General features: G+C 45.4%; 1 protein-coding gene across 5 annotated transcripts; it reads right to left on the bottom strand.

Annotated features, from left to right (window-relative positions):
- Positions 1 to 950: 950 nt before the first annotated feature.
- On the bottom strand, positions 951 to 15,783 carry ZMAT3 (zinc finger matrin-type 3). Of its 5 annotated transcripts, none has more exons than XM_056358500.1 (7): positions 15,631 to 15,780; positions 12,272 to 12,357; positions 11,286 to 11,611; positions 9,615 to 9,734; positions 7,669 to 7,835; positions 7,457 to 7,557; positions 951 to 6,437 (listed from the first exon to the last, which is right to left on the bottom strand). In XM_056358500.1, the coding sequence occupies exons 3-7, from the start codon at positions 11,553 to 11,555 to the stop codon at positions 6,226 to 6,228; spliced, it is 870 nt and encodes a 289-aa protein (XP_056214475.1). In that variant the 5' UTR covers positions 11,556 to 11,611; positions 12,272 to 12,357; positions 15,631 to 15,780; the 3' UTR covers positions 951 to 6,225. The 5 variants fall into 5 exon arrangements, with proteins under 5 accessions (XP_056214475.1, XP_056214474.1, XP_056214472.1 ...); XM_056358499.1 differs by having other exon boundaries at positions 12,272 to 12,393; XM_056358497.1 differs by lacking the exon at positions 12,272 to 12,357 and having other exon boundaries at positions 15,631 to 15,783.
- Between the last annotated feature and the right edge of the window lie 904 nt (positions 15,784 to 16,687).

The raw sequence follows: 16,687 nt of genomic DNA on the forward strand, positions 1-16,687 counted from the left end.
CTGCACTTACAATTTTTTATGACTCTGTTTACTATAAATGAGAAGGCATAAAGCCTCCTGCATTCCATTATTAGCATGGAAGGAGTCACCTAAGCACCAAGGCAGCTCTCAGCCCAACAAAATGGTAAATCGGGGTAATTTCACCATGGTGTCACCATTTTCTGTAATGGTCCAGTGCCCTTAAGAATGGAAGACAGGGGAGTGCAGGGACACATCCCTGTTCACAGTTGCTTATACACTCAGAGCTGTGCCTCAGCAGCCACCCCGCACGCAGAATGCCTCAAGTGTGCCACCAGGATCCTGCCCTTGAGGCCAACAGCTCACTGCCCTAACAGTGTGGCTGCAGCACCAAGAAAGGGCAATGTCCTTCTCTTGCTGAGATGAACCCAGCAAACCTCAGATTTTCCCTGTTTCAAGGCTCCAGTTCAGAATGTCCTTTCTGTTTGGAAAGTCATTGATGCTGCATAAGCATATGCTCCTCTGGAGCCCTCAAGTAATGAAAGAAGGAAAGAGCACACTGGCAAAAAATGTGCAAATGTAAGTATCAGGCTCAGCCTGTCCCCACCTTTTTACAGCCAGAGTTGAAAATCAGTTCATGGTTCAGCCTGGGGCTGTTGCAGAGCTTGTGATGTCTACGTAAGGGGAAAGCACAGCCAGAAACAGAGCCCTTCCCGTACCTTCTGATTCCCATCCTGTCAGATGCTGAGCACTCCCAACCCCTCCTGAAGCCAACACAGCTCAGAGGGAGAACTCAGCTGGCTTTCACTAATAGTTGAAAGCACACTGACCTCCCTCCAGAGCAACAAATTCGACACTGAACTATACTCTTTTTATCAGTATTAAAACATACTATTCGTGTAGTTACACTCAATGCTAGGCTAAAATCAATTCAGTCATGCACAGTCCAGCCATATCACAAGCAGTAGCAATACCAAAGACTAAGGCTGTGATAAGAGCAAGATGATTTATTATATACTGAAGAAGAAGAAAAAAAAAAATCATTTTCATCAAGTATTCCCCCATGAGGGTCAGTACAATATAAAGAAAATAAGGATAAATGTACAAAACCAACCTGACAAGAAAGCTCCAGATGAAACACATTCAAAGCACTTGCAAATGATATTGCTGGACAGATGCAGAAGGAAATTAAATCAAATAATTTTTCCCCTGTAAAACACAGACTGAAAAACTGATTTGATTTTTAAAAATCCACAGTCCTGCCTTTACCTGCAGATACTTCAGGAAAAAAAGATACAGTTTTAGTTGTGATACATTCTTTAAAGGAGAGATTCCCAGAACTACTGTTTGACCACATTTATTTCAAAGTGGATTTTATTTTCACTTCCAACTTTATGCAGAGGGCAATGAAACCAGCCCAGCTCAAAACAACAGGAGCTTAGCCGCTAACTTCAAAGAAACTAAACTTCAAATGTCCATACGTCTCCATTTTCTGTTAATCCTTTGGCAACCATGGCATTTGTTTTTCCATAATCAGCAACAGATGTCCATCTCATTCAGAGCATCCTTGTATATAAGGTTGCAAAATTTAAGAAAAAACACAGAACAAAAAACACATACATGAGAAGACATCAGCAGTATGAAATTCCTGAAGGGTTTCAAGGCTTGCTCCTACTCAACGAAAGTCAATGTACTTCAAACTATTCTAGCTCGAACAAGACCAAATCCTTGCAGAACCAGATACACATTCCTCAAAAAGCAAAACCTTAAGAGTGTTGCAACCCAAACATAGGAGTCGGAGACAAATCTCAGCAATGTACCTTGCCTGGCCCTAGCCAACATAATATATTTAGCTAGGGTGTTTCATTTACTCCTGACTTGGGCAAGATTCCCATTAGTTACGGTGAGAGTATTACTTAAGTAAAGTAGCAAAAGGACGTCATGCATTAGTAAGCTAAAATATGAATCCGTGCTTATGGCAATAGCCTTCCCTTCTAATGCCCTATAATGGGCATCTAGAAAAGGAAAAAAGACAAGAAGCTTTACAGAAAAAAAAAAAATCTGCATTTTGTTACACTGATGACCATCCTAAGCAACTCCACAGAAGTTTTCAGGATTCCTTTTGACGTACATGAAGAAAGCAAAAAGTCAAAAATAGACCAATGTTAGGCAAGATTATAACACATTTACTCATTAGTGCAGAATGCAAAATAACAGCTAATGCTTAACACAAACAAAATAGTATCACTTTCATACTCCTCACAAATACACGGATTCCACAGTTTACTTCCTTGTCGTAAAAGAAATGCTTAAATGTAGTATGAACTTTATGTGTGTCTAAAAATATCACCCCAAATTACCAAAGGAACCATTGCAGGGGAAAAAAATAATAATTTAGAAATCAACATTTAAGAGTGAGTTGCAAGGAAATACCTATTTGGTTGGGCATGAAAAAAAAGCAAAGATGATCCATCGGTTGGATTTGGGGATTTCGTTGGTTTTGGGGTGGGTTTTGTTGTTTGGATTTTGGTTTGTTTTTGTTTTTGTTTTTTTTTTTTATCCAGGGAAAGAAAATAATACATATGTGGGAGGGAAAACATTTTCACAAATATAATAAATACCTGTTCTGATCCAAAAGCAAAGTGCGATGTAGAATTTTCCACTTAAACAAAAACAACCTACAGAATAATGCCTTAAATATTAACAAATCAATTAGTGGTCAGCATAGTAAAATAAATATGAACACATTGATTTATGTTTTGTTTCTAGCAGCAAAGGTCATTAACCTACTGGCCAATGAGACAGCTTCACAGAAGTCCTGTTTCTTGGGTTTGGTACTTTGTTTAACATAAGAAAAAGACTTATTGGGCCTGGAAAATGGTACTACAGCTGTACGGTATTCTCTCCAGCCCATCTACATCAAATAGGGTTTGGCCAGGATGCGTTTTCAATACGTGTTTTGAACACTGATTTGGAGAACAGCTTTCACCAAAAAAAATAAAATCAGGATCCACCCAGTTTCTCATGCTGGCAAGTATGAGTTTGGATCCTCCTGAACCCTAATGATATTTGTGTGAGGTGTGGTGTTTTCTCTTTGCAGTCAACCATCTTCTATGCTAGAGGCAGAGCAGGAAGATCACAAACTGTTTAGCAATGCTGAAGAGGGAGAGGAAAGATTTGATCACTTGTAGGGAACGGCCGCAACAGAGCACTGGGACAAAGTGAGTCTCAGCTGCTTCTCCCAGCAAGAAATATCTTCCCTCCCATGTAGGAAACCTGTCCTACTCTTGTTGCTTCAGTTCCACTGTCTGCTTTGTACCTGCTGTATAACCCACCGCTTTGAAATTCTCAGGGTGACAACATTCACTTGTTGTGCTCCCTTGAATGAAACAAAGCAGATACAGGCCTCCCTGTTCAGGGCAGACTCAAGCCATTCCTCAAAACGGAACTCAGCCCCGCGCGGAGAGGAGCCTGCAGGAACAGCTCCCTGCACCTCCCTCTCACACCGCCCCAAACACACCAGCACACTGGTGTGCTGTGGCGCCTTGTACCAGCTGTCACCAGGAGGGAACACCACATGGAGCAAACTGTGTTTTGACACCTTTGGCAGTCACTGGAAATGCCAAATGAGGAGCAGATTGCTGGGCTGGGAGCAGATGCAACAACCAAAGCAAAGTAGCGAACAGTTCATTTTGGGGACACATGAAAGCAAGCAAAAATGCCTTCTTGGGCCTAGCAATAAGCTAGACAACACCAGTACCTACAGCTCCTCCAGCTCATCTGTCACAAAGTGGTGGTTTTCTGCTACTAATTGCAGCCTATGAGAAATGCCATGCTTTCATTTACAGCAAGAGGAATGTCTAACCATAATGTAGGGATCACTCCAGCGAAGCACACTGTGGTAAGGCTCATCCAATCCCCTCTGTCCCTGCACAGTGGCGTCAGGCTAGCAAAACAAAAGACAGAACACAAAGAGAAAACCAGAGCCCTTCTTTGACTGCAAAAGATGAAGGGAAAAGGCTGACAACAGATTTTTGCAAGGGGAATGTTCTTCAAGGCTACACAGAGGGTGAGCCAGGGGCACGAAAGCACAGAAGAAACAGACTTACAGGCCATCAAAACTGCTCAGTTAGTTCTCTGCAACCTGGGCACCTGTCCTCCTACCTTCTAACGTGCGCCAGCGCACAAACCCTATTTAAGTGGACTTTGCACAAAGGAGGGGAGGGAATCCCATTCAAGAGGATGTCCATTGCACTCCTTGTATCTGCAGGGCAAGGATCAGCATGGAATGATGTAGGGGGCTATTTTCGACTACTGTGCAAGAGCTTACCTTGCCCAGATTTAGAAAGGCTGCATTAAGGTTGCATGGCTACCTGATGGTCAGATAGCTAAAGATAACAATACTCTATTTCTGAGGAGCAGCCAAGTGCAACAAACCTTTCTGAGATGGACTAAAGAGATGAATTAAAACTATCTGGATTTTTTGTTAGTTTACTCATTTTTTTTGTTTTTTAAGGCAAGCAGAAAGTCCCTCTGGAATGCAAGAGGCAAGATCAGAATGGCAAAAAAAAGGGGGTGGAGGAGCTACCTTCAACATTATGCACTAGGTAAAATTTATCCCTGGTAAAATGCTACTGAAACCAAAGGAGCTGCACCTCGTTCAACGTACTGCCTAGAGAGGAGTGACAGACAAGCCATGATGCTTCCTTTATCCCCTCTCTGCACCTGCCACTGAAGTCAAAGAAGCTATACCAGCGTACAGCTGCAGCAGCGCCGTGGTGAATCGGGTCCAACAGACTTTACAAACATGCTGCACTTGCCACTGAAGCCAATGTTTTAGAAACACTGTGAACTGGATTCCAATCACAGCTCCTCACATCTACCCAAATGAGTGGAAAAATAAATGTCAGCCCTACTTCTGCTCTTTATCCCCTTTCTACTTTTGCTAAGGAAAATCAAGAGACACACCCCCACTTTGGGTTTGTGTACGCTTACAAAGTTGCTTAACAAATTTCATGAATACTTCGGTCTGGCCAAAAAGCTGTTATTCAAACAACCGTCATCCTTGACATTCACATCCTACCTAACTTTAGACTTCTGATGGTCCCTAAAACAGTGAAGTTCACATCAAGGAATGGAATTAAAACCCATCCTGAGAAGGGAAAAGAAAAAGGGGAAAAAATTCATTCAGTATCGGTAGCTCTAGTCCAAAGGAGCATTTCCGCTCTCCTCTATAACACCCGTCAGGCTTTCTCCAGGGAAAGGCATGGAAGTGGGACATACCGACATCTGCTCCCCAAGGTCCGGGCAGCCCTGCTCTCCCAGAGCAATAAAGCTTCAGGCCAGAGACTCAACACTTGCCCTCTTCTACACCAGTATGCAAAGAAATTACAGCTGACAGCTCCTTCCAACCTATTCTTAACCCTACTCGGTCTAAGGCAGAACACGTCTCATCTGACCAGGTTTGCTTTCCAACTCGCATCATTAAGCCACTGAGATCCCCACAGACTCTCTTCAGGGAGATGAGCTACACCCATGGTGCATTAAGGTGCCCAGCCAACAAACTGAGAATTTTTTTTCATTGTTAACTGGTAGAAGAGAGTATTTCTGAATGGGGCTAATCAGCTGATATCCAATGTCAGATGTTCAGAATGAAATCTGCATTGCAGAGGAAGCGGTAAGAGGCAAGACCCTCCAAGGAGGAGAGGTAGCACAGCCTTTCTACAAAGATTGGAAAGAACCTACTCTGGGCTGTAATGGGGGCCACAGGCAGCAATTTGTGGACAAGTACACCACCTACTTCACACCTTCACAGGCCCCATTCCTGCTCCTCTTTTACAAGCTGCACAGAGATTCAGTCTGCTGTAGGGAGGCATTCTGGAGCACTGCTCTGTGGTGTGCAAAAAGGGGAGTGGGCTTTGCACATGGTCCACCTGTGTGGTAGAACCACAGAAGTTCCCAGCACTTCTTGGGCTTTGCATATTCATGCAGAAGGCTGGGGAGAAGACAAAGTCCTCCCCGGCACTCAATGCAATGAAGAGCCTTAGAAAATTAGCAAACAAACATCAAAAACACTTCATGTCCTGCACAGCGTCATCCTGCCAGCTATGATAGAAAGAAAATCTAACCATACCATTAAGTTTGCAGGTGTTACATGTATAGCTCGAGAGCATACTCCTACCAAATGGAGCACAAAGCAGGGCATGTGGCAAACAGCAGGCGAGAGACAAGCTGCTCTATTTGCAAACTACTGCCACGGGTGGCGCGTCATTGTACGTAGCCTAGGTTCTCCATCTCATTCCTATACCGCTGTTCGGACACCTTGCTTTTATGCTGTTTGCTTTCTAAGTGTTGTCTGAACTCCATCTCCTCGCTGGCCCCGGCGTTGCACATGGAGCAGTAGAACTGGCCGCTGGGGGTGACACACATGGCCAGATCCCGAGGAATCCTCTGGCGTGAGCGGGGATTGAAGTAGGGACCTGAGGAGTCAACAGAAAAGCCTGTTTTATCTATAAGAAAGAAAAGCTTGAGGCAGCTCAGTGACAACTTCCAAGTCCAACTAATGATTAAAAAGCAGCCAAAGATTAGCTTCTTTAACTGGTTAGTCTGAATCTTATTTTCCCACACAACTTCCCTGCTGACATCCAGATTTGCAAGGGTGTAGCACAGAGGGGAGCAAAACTTGCTGGTATTTTCCAGAGCAGTAGAGTGGGCTTAATGCCCCAGTCTTATTAAGAACCAATAGGGCTCTGAAAATTAGGAGTCTAATCATTTAAGTGCTAATTCATTTTTTTTCTTAATCTTCCAATTCCAGAATTAGAACAGTCTTTTGAATACAATAACCTGCCTCCATGTAAAATTATCACAAAACAATATTTAATACAACTTTAAAGGATTTATCTTTTCCACATGGCAGTGGTTAGAATGACACTATTAAACCAAGCTTCACCAGGAACCAGGTTTTCAGCTAACGTGCTCATAACACAACTTAAAATGAAGAAGAGAAACAGATACTGGGCCGGTACATACATATATATATAAACACACTTTAAATCATAGTAGAGGCAAAGCTGGTATCTAACACCTGAGGAAGGACTACACTCTAGGAACAGATGGTCTTAGAGGGAGGCTAACATGCTGTCTCATTCTGGTCATGGAAGTGCAAGTACAGGTTGATGTGCTACAGTAGGAGTCAAAGCACCTGGCCACTTGCCAAGAAAATAAAGCAGGAAAATTGTCACCACTTAGAGCAGCCTTAGAGACAGGCAGATGGTAAATTAAGTTACAAACTGAGAAACCAAACTAACAAGCAGGCTGACAAAACAAAGCAACTTCAGCAGCTGGGAAAAAACATGCAGACTTGAAGAAGCATCAGCAGAGCTAGGACCAGCTCCTTTCACAACCTGTTTCTGCTAAAACAGACCTCAGAAACAAAAGAAAAACAAGACTGTTTATTATTATTATTCCAACTATAGAACAGATGCAAGCTTCCAGTTACCTGTGTTGTTCTGAACTGTATACATATTTCTTCTGCTCTGCATCATCTTATATTCATTCCCTTCTTTCCTTGCCCTTCGTTTGCCTAGTTCTGATGCATCCCTGAAGATTAAACAAATATGAACAGTTGCAATTCAGAGTTTTCTGAGAAAAAGACTGCCAGAGACACTGCCACATGCTTTCAGCCTGAGCGTGAAGTTGAACAATACCTACGAGAATGAGTTATTCTGTGCTTCTGCAAGACGCAGCCGTTTGGCGTGATTTTTCCCTTGGTAGTGAGCCTGTGCCACAGCCGGAGAACTAAATGAGGCATCACAAAGCTTGCAGTAATCATTCTCTGTGGCCAAGATCACTCTGCCACCTGGTTTACTTGATCCCATCTAGCAGCAAAGGGAGAGACAGCATGTGAAACACAAGAAGGTTAAATCATTGAAATATTTGAATCACAGGGAGTGAGACCAGTATCTTCATCAGGCAGCAAGCCAGCCGGAATTAGAACATATGGATTAGGACACTCAAGTTCTTCTCAAAGTATTCTTACCAGAACTTCATTATCCCTGCCTCAGCCTCCAGGAGAACCTGCAAATTCCCTGAGATCTAGGCAAAGCCCTGGCCTCAGATGGAGAAGAAAGCAATTTGAACACACACCTTGTACCTCTGCAATAGCTACAGAGGCTTGTTTGCTTCACAGCTCTAACTCCTCTGCCCCTGACTGCTGGGAACTGATGAGCAATGACTTTCACACTGAGGAAGATCCACCGAAAGGTAAAAGTGCTCCTCTCTCCTATTTACAATGTACCTAACCTCTCCACAGCACCCTGTCTGCACACAGCACCCTGACCACACTAAGAGATAAAAAAAACAATAGCTGAGCTGCCAAACCTCTGACCTGTACCCTTCAGGTAGGAGGACACCTGGATCAAGACTTCAAAGGAAGGACCCAGCCTCACAAGAGCAGCTCCTGCCATATGAAGGATACCTTGACTGTCTAGGCAGACCACAGCCCGATCAGAGCAGCAACCGTGTCTCCTCAGTGTGTATCATCCAGAGAAAAGCGCTCTGTAAACAGTGCGGCAGCAGTGAATCATACAGCCATGTCACTGTGGACTTGCCAACTCGAGTTTCTTTCATGTTTCCTTTGTCACTGTTCAAGCTTATAGACACAGACACACCCACAGTTCTGACTTCTACATTACATGAATCCTCGCACAGCCCCAGAGTGGTCTTTTTATTGCCACGGACCATTTTCTCCATTAAAAACCACATCAGATACCCCAGCAGGTATAGGACTCGCATCCCACTACTTAGGACTGGACCCCACACCATCTCGATTCAGTTCTGTGAGCTGCAAAGGCATTTTACATGGGACTGAGTCTCCCACTGGTGGCTCCGACAGCATGTATAACAATCTGCCACTTATGGCAAACGCTCTTTGCTTTTCTACAGACAACACAGGCTGATGCTTTGGGAAACAACAGGCACAGCTTCAATCCCTGCAGCTCAGCTGTGGTTCCCTGCACAGTCACTTGCAAAAGCCAAGTTAGCTGTTAAGTCCCATGACAATGAGAAGTGATGAATTCTAGAAAAGAAAGCAAAAATCACTTCTTTTGCCTCTAATGTGCCCAAGACAGAGTTAATCTGGATCACTGAGGGAACAATCCCTTCACCCTACACACAGGAAGCAGCACTTCAAAAGGGAAAACAAGAGACAAGAGAGTTAGCTAACAGCCCGGGGCAATGGCCGTAGGAGCACCTAAGCACTTTTCCCAGGTAGGCTTCCTTCACACACTGGAGGGATGACTGTGCAGAGTGAATGCCACACCCTCATGTCCAAATCCAGCTCCAACAATGCTATTTTATACCTGCCCTTAAACAACCACAATCAGCAGCACATCAGACTTACCTAGGAATCAAAGTATTCGCCATGCAGAAATAGAACATTTCAAGTCTAATATTCTGCTGCAAGGGCAGATCAATATCTGCATCTTCAAAGGAAAGCAAACAGCTCACAACAAGCCATTTCCACCATCCTGTGCCACCACAAGGAAAATTCTTTCCCAACACTTGTGGTAATCCTCAAAGCATGAGATCTAGTTATCCTTGTTGGGGGTTAGGTGACAAGCAAGCAGCATGATCTCAGTCACCTTCCCATGCCTTACCTGAGTTGGAAGGGAGACAACCTGAGCTGGGGCAGGCTCAACTGAATTGCTCATCCTGGCAGGTGCTGGACAGCTATTGGCAGCATAGTAATTTCGGAGTTTCTTACTGTGGTTTTTACCCTGGAAAGAGAACAGAGATTAATCACTGCCCTAATAACAGTATCTCACACTGAAAGAAAAAGTAACCAGACACCAAAATGAGAAATGGACATGAAGACAGCACCTCAGGTAAGGAGCTGTCACTCAGAAAATAACAGCTTTGAACTTGAGAGATGCTGGCATCCCCCTCCAAAATGCTCCTCACCTAGCGTGACTGGGCCTCACTTTCAACTGATTTTCTCAAATCAGTAAGATTACAGTTAGTTCCACAATCTATTTCCATTTTGCTTGAAGACAGTATTTTGTATTTTAAACATGAAAGATTAAGTGCTTTCTATATGTTTTTGATAAGCCTGAACACACACACACTTACTTCTTCATGAGATTGCAAGCATGAGCTAAAAACACGAGACTGAAAGTAAAAAACCTTGCTTCATATTTTATTTTCTCTTGGAAAACTTATACTATACATCTTTTTTGTGTATTCTGAAAACCCAACAGAGCTACATGACAATATGTATATGCATTGTGGATACATAGTAAGGCATACATGCAAGTTCTGTACTATAAACTTCTGTCCCCTCATGGCAGAAATACTGCAGTAATCCGACATTAAAGTGTAACACTAATTCAACCTACCCCTTCACTGGCAGGATACCACTTTTTCAGGGCCAACAGCAAATCTGAGATCTGAGTCTTGTGTCCTAAGGATACAGACAACCACTCCTTTGGGTTCACTGGTGGAGAAAGTCACTATCTCCACATTTCACACAAATACAGCACTAGGCAGAGAGGGTGCTAGTAAAATGGGGTAATGCAAGACTGACACATTTGATCTCTCAGCAGAGAAGCATATGGAAATAGTCCCTAACCTATTTCAGACAGGTCAGCCAGATCAACTTGAATAAAATTAATTTGGTCTGAGCTGATGAAAGCATTTGTATAAATGCCCCCACCAGATCAGTGGTGTGCATAACCTCAGAAAAGAGACTGCGATAAGCACATTGCAGCAGTCCCCTTTCCAAATGGCACAGCTGGATCCAGCAGAAAACATCCGTCCAGGCCTTACCAAATCATGTCTATGGAATGAGAAGTTCAATTTTACTGGAAGAGTGTAGAGGTGAAAAACAAATTGCATAAAACAAAGGAAAAAAAATCACAAGTGTTGCTTTTTCACCCAAGCCATCTTGGTACTACTTCTCTGTTCCTGTGAACAATGTTTTTGCAAAACGCTCCAGTGATGACACCTTAAATTTAAGCACTGCAGCATGTCTGGATGGCCAGCAAAATCAGGTAAGGTGAAGATATGTCTACAGAGCAGTTTCAGTCCATTACACGGTGCAGAGGTAGCTCTAGATGAGCTAACTCAAACGCTGTTGCTGGTGCGCAGCCACCTCAACACAGCACTCAAAACCCCCTTGAGAAGCTAAGCTAGTCCTCACGTGTTAGCCTACACTTGGTTCTGTCCCAGCACGGCAACGCTGCTGGCAGTGCAGGTGCTGGCACAGGTGTGTCTATGCAGGCTGCAGATGCAGCAGCCCTGAAAGCTGTGCCTCCTGCTGCTCTTCTTACCTGGTAGTGAGCCTGGGCTTGTTGTGCTGAATTCAGAGTGACATTGCAAAGCTTACAGCACAGAGGCTTACATAGTTCCTCCAGCATAGGGTCCTGCTCCACCACTTTTGCAAGCTCTTCTTCTTGCGTGTGATGAAAGGAGGGCCCCAGTCCAAGAGATTTTGGTGGGGACAGTGGTGAGCTGGCTCTTGGCCTTGTAGCCACTGACATAGGAAGAGATGAAGGCTTCTCAGGATAAGGAAGAAGTCCTGCTTGCTGTAGAAGAATCATTGGCCAGGAAGACTGTGGGCATGCTACTTCTGAAGGATGAGGAATCTTCTTCAGATCTAGACCAGAGAGACACAAGTGCTGAAATAAGCAGTGCTAACAGAAATATCAACAATCCAGAAGACAACTTTTGTAAATTCCTAGGCTCTATGCCTTTTCACAATGCCAAGCAGGATAAAGTCTGTTTATAACACTTTACCCCACAGGAACAGCAGCATCCCAGACAACCAGGGCCAGATTAACAAGACACATGTATAAGAAGTGAATGGAAGTCTGAAATGTAGTTGTTAACACCCCATGGCAGTACCCTGGATGGGTGACGATTCCTAACCACCCACAGTACCTGACTGAAAGCACGCCCGCCCCCCTGCTCCATGACCATGAGAAGACGTGACCTAAAACAGACACAGCACATAAAGCTGTGTTAATGGGAATGGGAAGAATACAACTGTTAGCCACGTCCTCTCTTAGCAGCCTAAGGACAAGCTCACACTTCAAGACCTCACACTCCAAGACCTAAACAAATAGTACAATGTATTACAGCCACTGATGACTTAAAAAGAACCTAAATATTTTGAAGCAGATTTATTTTATATAGGTAGGTATAAAATAGGCCCACACATCCCTCAAAAACTCATGAAGACTTTCCTGAGGAAAGACACTCTACAGTTAACTTTTCCCATGTAAAAATAGAAGAGTGGGAATCAACTTGAGCACACCTTGTTGTACGCAGTCAGCTCCCAAGGGCTCTCTTCCATGGTCTTGTTGAATGACCTTGAGCTATTTCTCATGTTTCCTTCACTAACTACAACCGATGCAACATTTAAAGCTGTAACTTCTCCTGCAAAATGGAGAGCTTATCCCATATTAACCTTTATTCAGTTATTGCTCCGTTAATTCAAGTTCTTAGAACTATCCCTACATTTCCAACAAGGGGTTCTGAGAGGCTTATTTAATTAAAGTTTATAAATCACATCTAAAGCCTGGATGAACATTCCTAGAATAATGCGGAGCAGCGATATTATGAATCAAGGCACAGCTACTTTTGTTAGTGTCTTATTAGCTTCTTATCAAAACAAATCCTGCTCGCTGCTACACTGGGATCAAGAGAAGCATTATCTTGGCCTTTGCAGATCACCTCCAGCTAGGGCTGCATTGGTAGCAACCATGTTTACACTATGGGCTTTGTTCATTTGTTTAAAACAACACTTTGGGAAAATTAGGGAAAGGTAAACAAAATACCACCCAGGAACTTTGCTCTGTAGTTGCTTTTGAAAACAGTTTAACTTCACAGTCATTTAAGAACCTGGAGAAGCAGACAGCATTTACCTGGGAGAACTTCCGGGATTTTCAATCAGCTAAAATTAGCAGGAGATAAATACCTTGCTACATTCAAGCTATGGAAAATCCCAGTTGATGCCTGCATTTTTAGGTACTGCATTACCTCTGAAAGTCTGGCCCCAGAGGTCTACATTCAATTAGGAAAAATAAAAAATAATTTTTAAAAAATGAGGAAAAAGAAAGAAAATCTGTGGGACTAAAGTGCTCAAGTGACAAAAGCATTTCTGAAATGTTTGCCTCTAAAAACAGACTTCCGAATAATACAAGGTTGGAGGTGGCTCAGATATTACTAGTAACTGAGGGTAAGGAAAAAAAGACAAGGAAAAAAAAAAAAAAAAAAAAAAGAGCAGCATACATTGCCTTGGGGACAAGCTTTTAAGGCTATTATAGAGCCACCAGGAGTTTTCATGTTTTTCAATATCCCTTCACCACCAAGGCTCCGTGAAATTCCATGAGAACTATACATAACATGGTATCACCATAAAACCAAAATCAAAACTGGTCTCATGAAAACTAACTGAAACAAGATAAACTGGAATCCACAACGAAGAAGGAAGAGGACACACAGGAATGGCGCGGTGCAAATCACCCATCAGCAGCGTAAATTCTGCAGTGTTACCTAACTTCTCTCCAACTTTCAGCATATGTGTGCCTGGTTAAACAGAACTACCACAGATTTTACTACCTTTAGTTTCTCAACTAGTACGCGGTAGACAGTCTAATTAATTTCTGTGGGGCTACAGATGGAACACGTTCATATTCATGATGGTTAAATACATCATAACACAGGCCTATCAGAGCAGTTTAGAGCAACTATGCATGCAGGTAAGTGTGCCATCCAATTTCCAAGTTTTAATGCACTACCATAATGGGCTTCTTACCTTAACATGGGAGTAAATTATAGCTAAATACTTCACAGAGCAATATAAAGACATCCACAGTAAATGGCAATCAGGATCCATCTGCTTAATTTTTCATGAGCGTTTGTTGCACTGAGTCTTCCATACGCAACTGTCACGAATGGGATTTGTCATGTACAAGACAGGGCACAGTGCTTACAGTACTGCATCCACAGGGGAAAAGGTATAATGTAATATTCTTTGAAAATCTTTAATTGTAAGGTCATCTACTGTTTCTTAAAGTAAGTAGTAGTCTGAAGATAAAATTAAGGCTGCATGGGCAATTTTAAAACTAGAACTTCTTGACTTGGCATATGCAACTATGATTTTCTTTTAACAGTGATCCTTCATCCCTGAAAATTGCTCAAATTCTGTTGATTTCTTTCTTGCAGACATCATTCAAAAGAAAAAAAAAAAAATCACTCAAATTCAGCTCATTTACATGTCCCTTTAACCCTCCACTGCTGGTTGTTAGAGATACCCTGTCCAGAAAAAGGTAACAGGACATCTCCAACGCCTCCTTTCCCTTCACACGAGAAGCTGTAAAATCCTTACTGCACAAAACAGCAACAGAATGAGGAACCTCCACCACTAACGACTCATAACAGTACAGCCCGAGGCAGGGTAAGGGCCCGCAGCTGGCCAGGGTGAGCTGAGGAGACATTCTGCCTCAAGACATCATCTCAGATGTCAGCTGTGCCTCCTCCTACATGCTGCATGGGCTAGGACATACTTTCCTCCGTGCCAGCTGTCTTCAGGTGGATGCACAGTGCCAGGCATGCAGCCCTCCTCACTACTTCCAGGTTGGAGCATCCCAAGAGCAGCACTGAAGGAGAAGACCCAGCCTTCACACCCACAGTACCACAGCCCAGTAGTAGTGAGGCACTGCCGGTGGCACAGATACCAGGGAGCAACCTGCCAGCTGCCAGAAGCACGGTTCTGGGAAAGGAAACTGGCACCGTTTGATGGAGCGGGCACGTACACAATGTGAGCCTCCTGGGCTGTAAGTGAGAAATCTCTGTGCCACGTGCTCCTGCCAGAGGTAGTTTTACATGTGGTTGAGGCAACTAATAACAGTGATAGAAATCTACACAAATGATGAACAAGCTGTGGGTTTTGTGGTTGGGTTTATTTTCAAGACAGGAATAATTTCTTCTCAAATCTACTTGTATCTTGAAACACTGACACCACGTAACCTAACTTTGCAAGAAGGTTTACCTTCAGCCATAGGCTAGGCCTACAGAGCTTCACCCTGAAAAGCAGGGTCGTTTTATAACGCTGCAGGGAGCGAAGCCAGCGGGCCAAAACAAACACACATCGCCTGCAATTCCACCTGAGGGTGCAGGGGCCCCCAACCCTCTGCTGGGGAGGGCACTTATGTAGGGACCCGGACACAGAGAACATTTATCATCCCTTACATCAGCGGGGTATCAGAAACCACGGTGCAAACCCTGGCATCCTAGCAGGCATTCCGGCAAAGTTGCATGCCTTGCAGTCTTGCTGATGGAATCGAAGAGAAAAAAAAAACCACAATACAAACCCAAACCGCAAAAGCCCTGGTATCTACCGCATTGGAATAACTGCAACTGAGCAAGACTTCAAGGCACCAACACACAATTTTGGCAAACGCAGAAACACAACGGGCAGGAAGGCGAGGCAGAGGCAGACGACCGCATCGCCGGAGTAGCTTCAGCGCCCCCGAAAAACGGCAGGAACACGGCGACCCCCCTTCCTCGCCGCAGCCGGCAGAGCCGGCCCCCAGCCCCACTACAGCCCCTGTGGCCCCCGCCCCGCGGCCCGGGCCCCGACCCCCCGCCAGCGCCCCCCGCCGCACCTACCGCGCCGGCGGGGGCTGCGAGCGGCGGCCCCGGCCCCCCGCGGCGCCCGTGGCCACCTTGCCCCCGCAGGGCCGCAGCCGGTGCCCGAGACGGCAGGAGGGCCGGGGCCGGCGACGCGGCCGCCACCGGGACCAGCTGCAGGAAGTGACCGCAGCGCGGCGGGGCGGGGCCGGCGGAGCGCAGGGGCGGGGGGGCGGGGAGCGCGGCGGGTCCTGCCTCCGTGCGCGGCGGGGCCGGGGCGGGGAGCGCTGCCCGCCTGGCGGAGCTGGCCCGGGGGCAGCGCCGGCCCCGCCGCGGGTGACCCTGCCGCGCCGTTGCCCGGCATCATTTCCCCCTCTGGTGCCGGCGAGCTGGCGCTGCCCGTCCGCCCGGCTGCTTCTCAAGCCGTCGCTGGGGCGGCCTGTTCGGCATCGCGGGCTGCAGTGGCGTTGAACGCTCGCTGCACATACCGAACTGCTCGGCTGGTCCCCGAGTTGTACTTTTGTGCAGAGTCATTTATTTATTTTTCTTCTGGTACTACCAGTTTTCGACAGCAGAAACAGCAGTTGACCTGGGTTTGCATATGGAAACTTCTTCATTTTGCTCATGGTGTTTGTAACCGAAGCAAGTTAATTCTCCTTGAGTCACCAAGGACAGCAGCGCGGGCCTCAGCGTTAGGGCAGCACAGGCCTCACTGTTATGGTAGCGCGGGCCTCAGCGTTAGGGCAGTGCGGGCCTCGCCGTGGAGGCAGTGCAGGCCTCGCCATGGCGGCTGGGCCGCCTGGTCCCAAAGCCGCCAAGTGCCTGTTTCTTCCCGTTGTGTTGGAATGGGGAGGTGCTGACGAGTCACTGGAAGCTGACCCCAGCCCCGAGGCTTTACAGTAGCAGTCAGCCAGCCTGCCTAGGAATCCATCAGTTAGCCCCACTCACCGTTACAGGTTTTTGTGAGATCTTATTAAAAAACCCTGACTTTTTCGCAATGGGGTACTGCACCAAGCCCTGGGGCATTCCCAGGGAGAGAACTGACCGCTGCCCTCGCCACGTTCACACCTGGTGCCACCGCTTGTGCCATCTCTCC

Source organism: Falco biarmicus, chromosome 13 (genome assembly GCF_023638135.1).
Source record: "Falco biarmicus isolate bFalBia1 chromosome 13, bFalBia1.pri, whole genome shotgun sequence".
Classification (NCBI taxonomy): domain Eukaryota; kingdom Metazoa; phylum Chordata; class Aves; order Falconiformes; family Falconidae; genus Falco; species Falco biarmicus.

Bases quoted from the DNA above. Each gene is read 5' to 3' on its own strand.
- ZMAT3 (XM_056358497.1), bottom strand. From the start codon at position 11,555: ATGATTCTTCTACAGCAAGCAGGACTTCTTCCTTATCCTGAGAAGCCT. The intron at 7,836-9,614 runs GTAAGGCATGGG...CTTTGCTGCTAG, and splicing joins TTGTCTCCCTTCCAACTCAG to ATGGGATCAAGTAAACCAGG. The intron at 7,558-7,668 runs GTAGGTATTGTT...TTTAATCTTCAG, and splicing joins GCACAGAATAACTCATTCTC to GGATGCATCAGAACTAGGCA.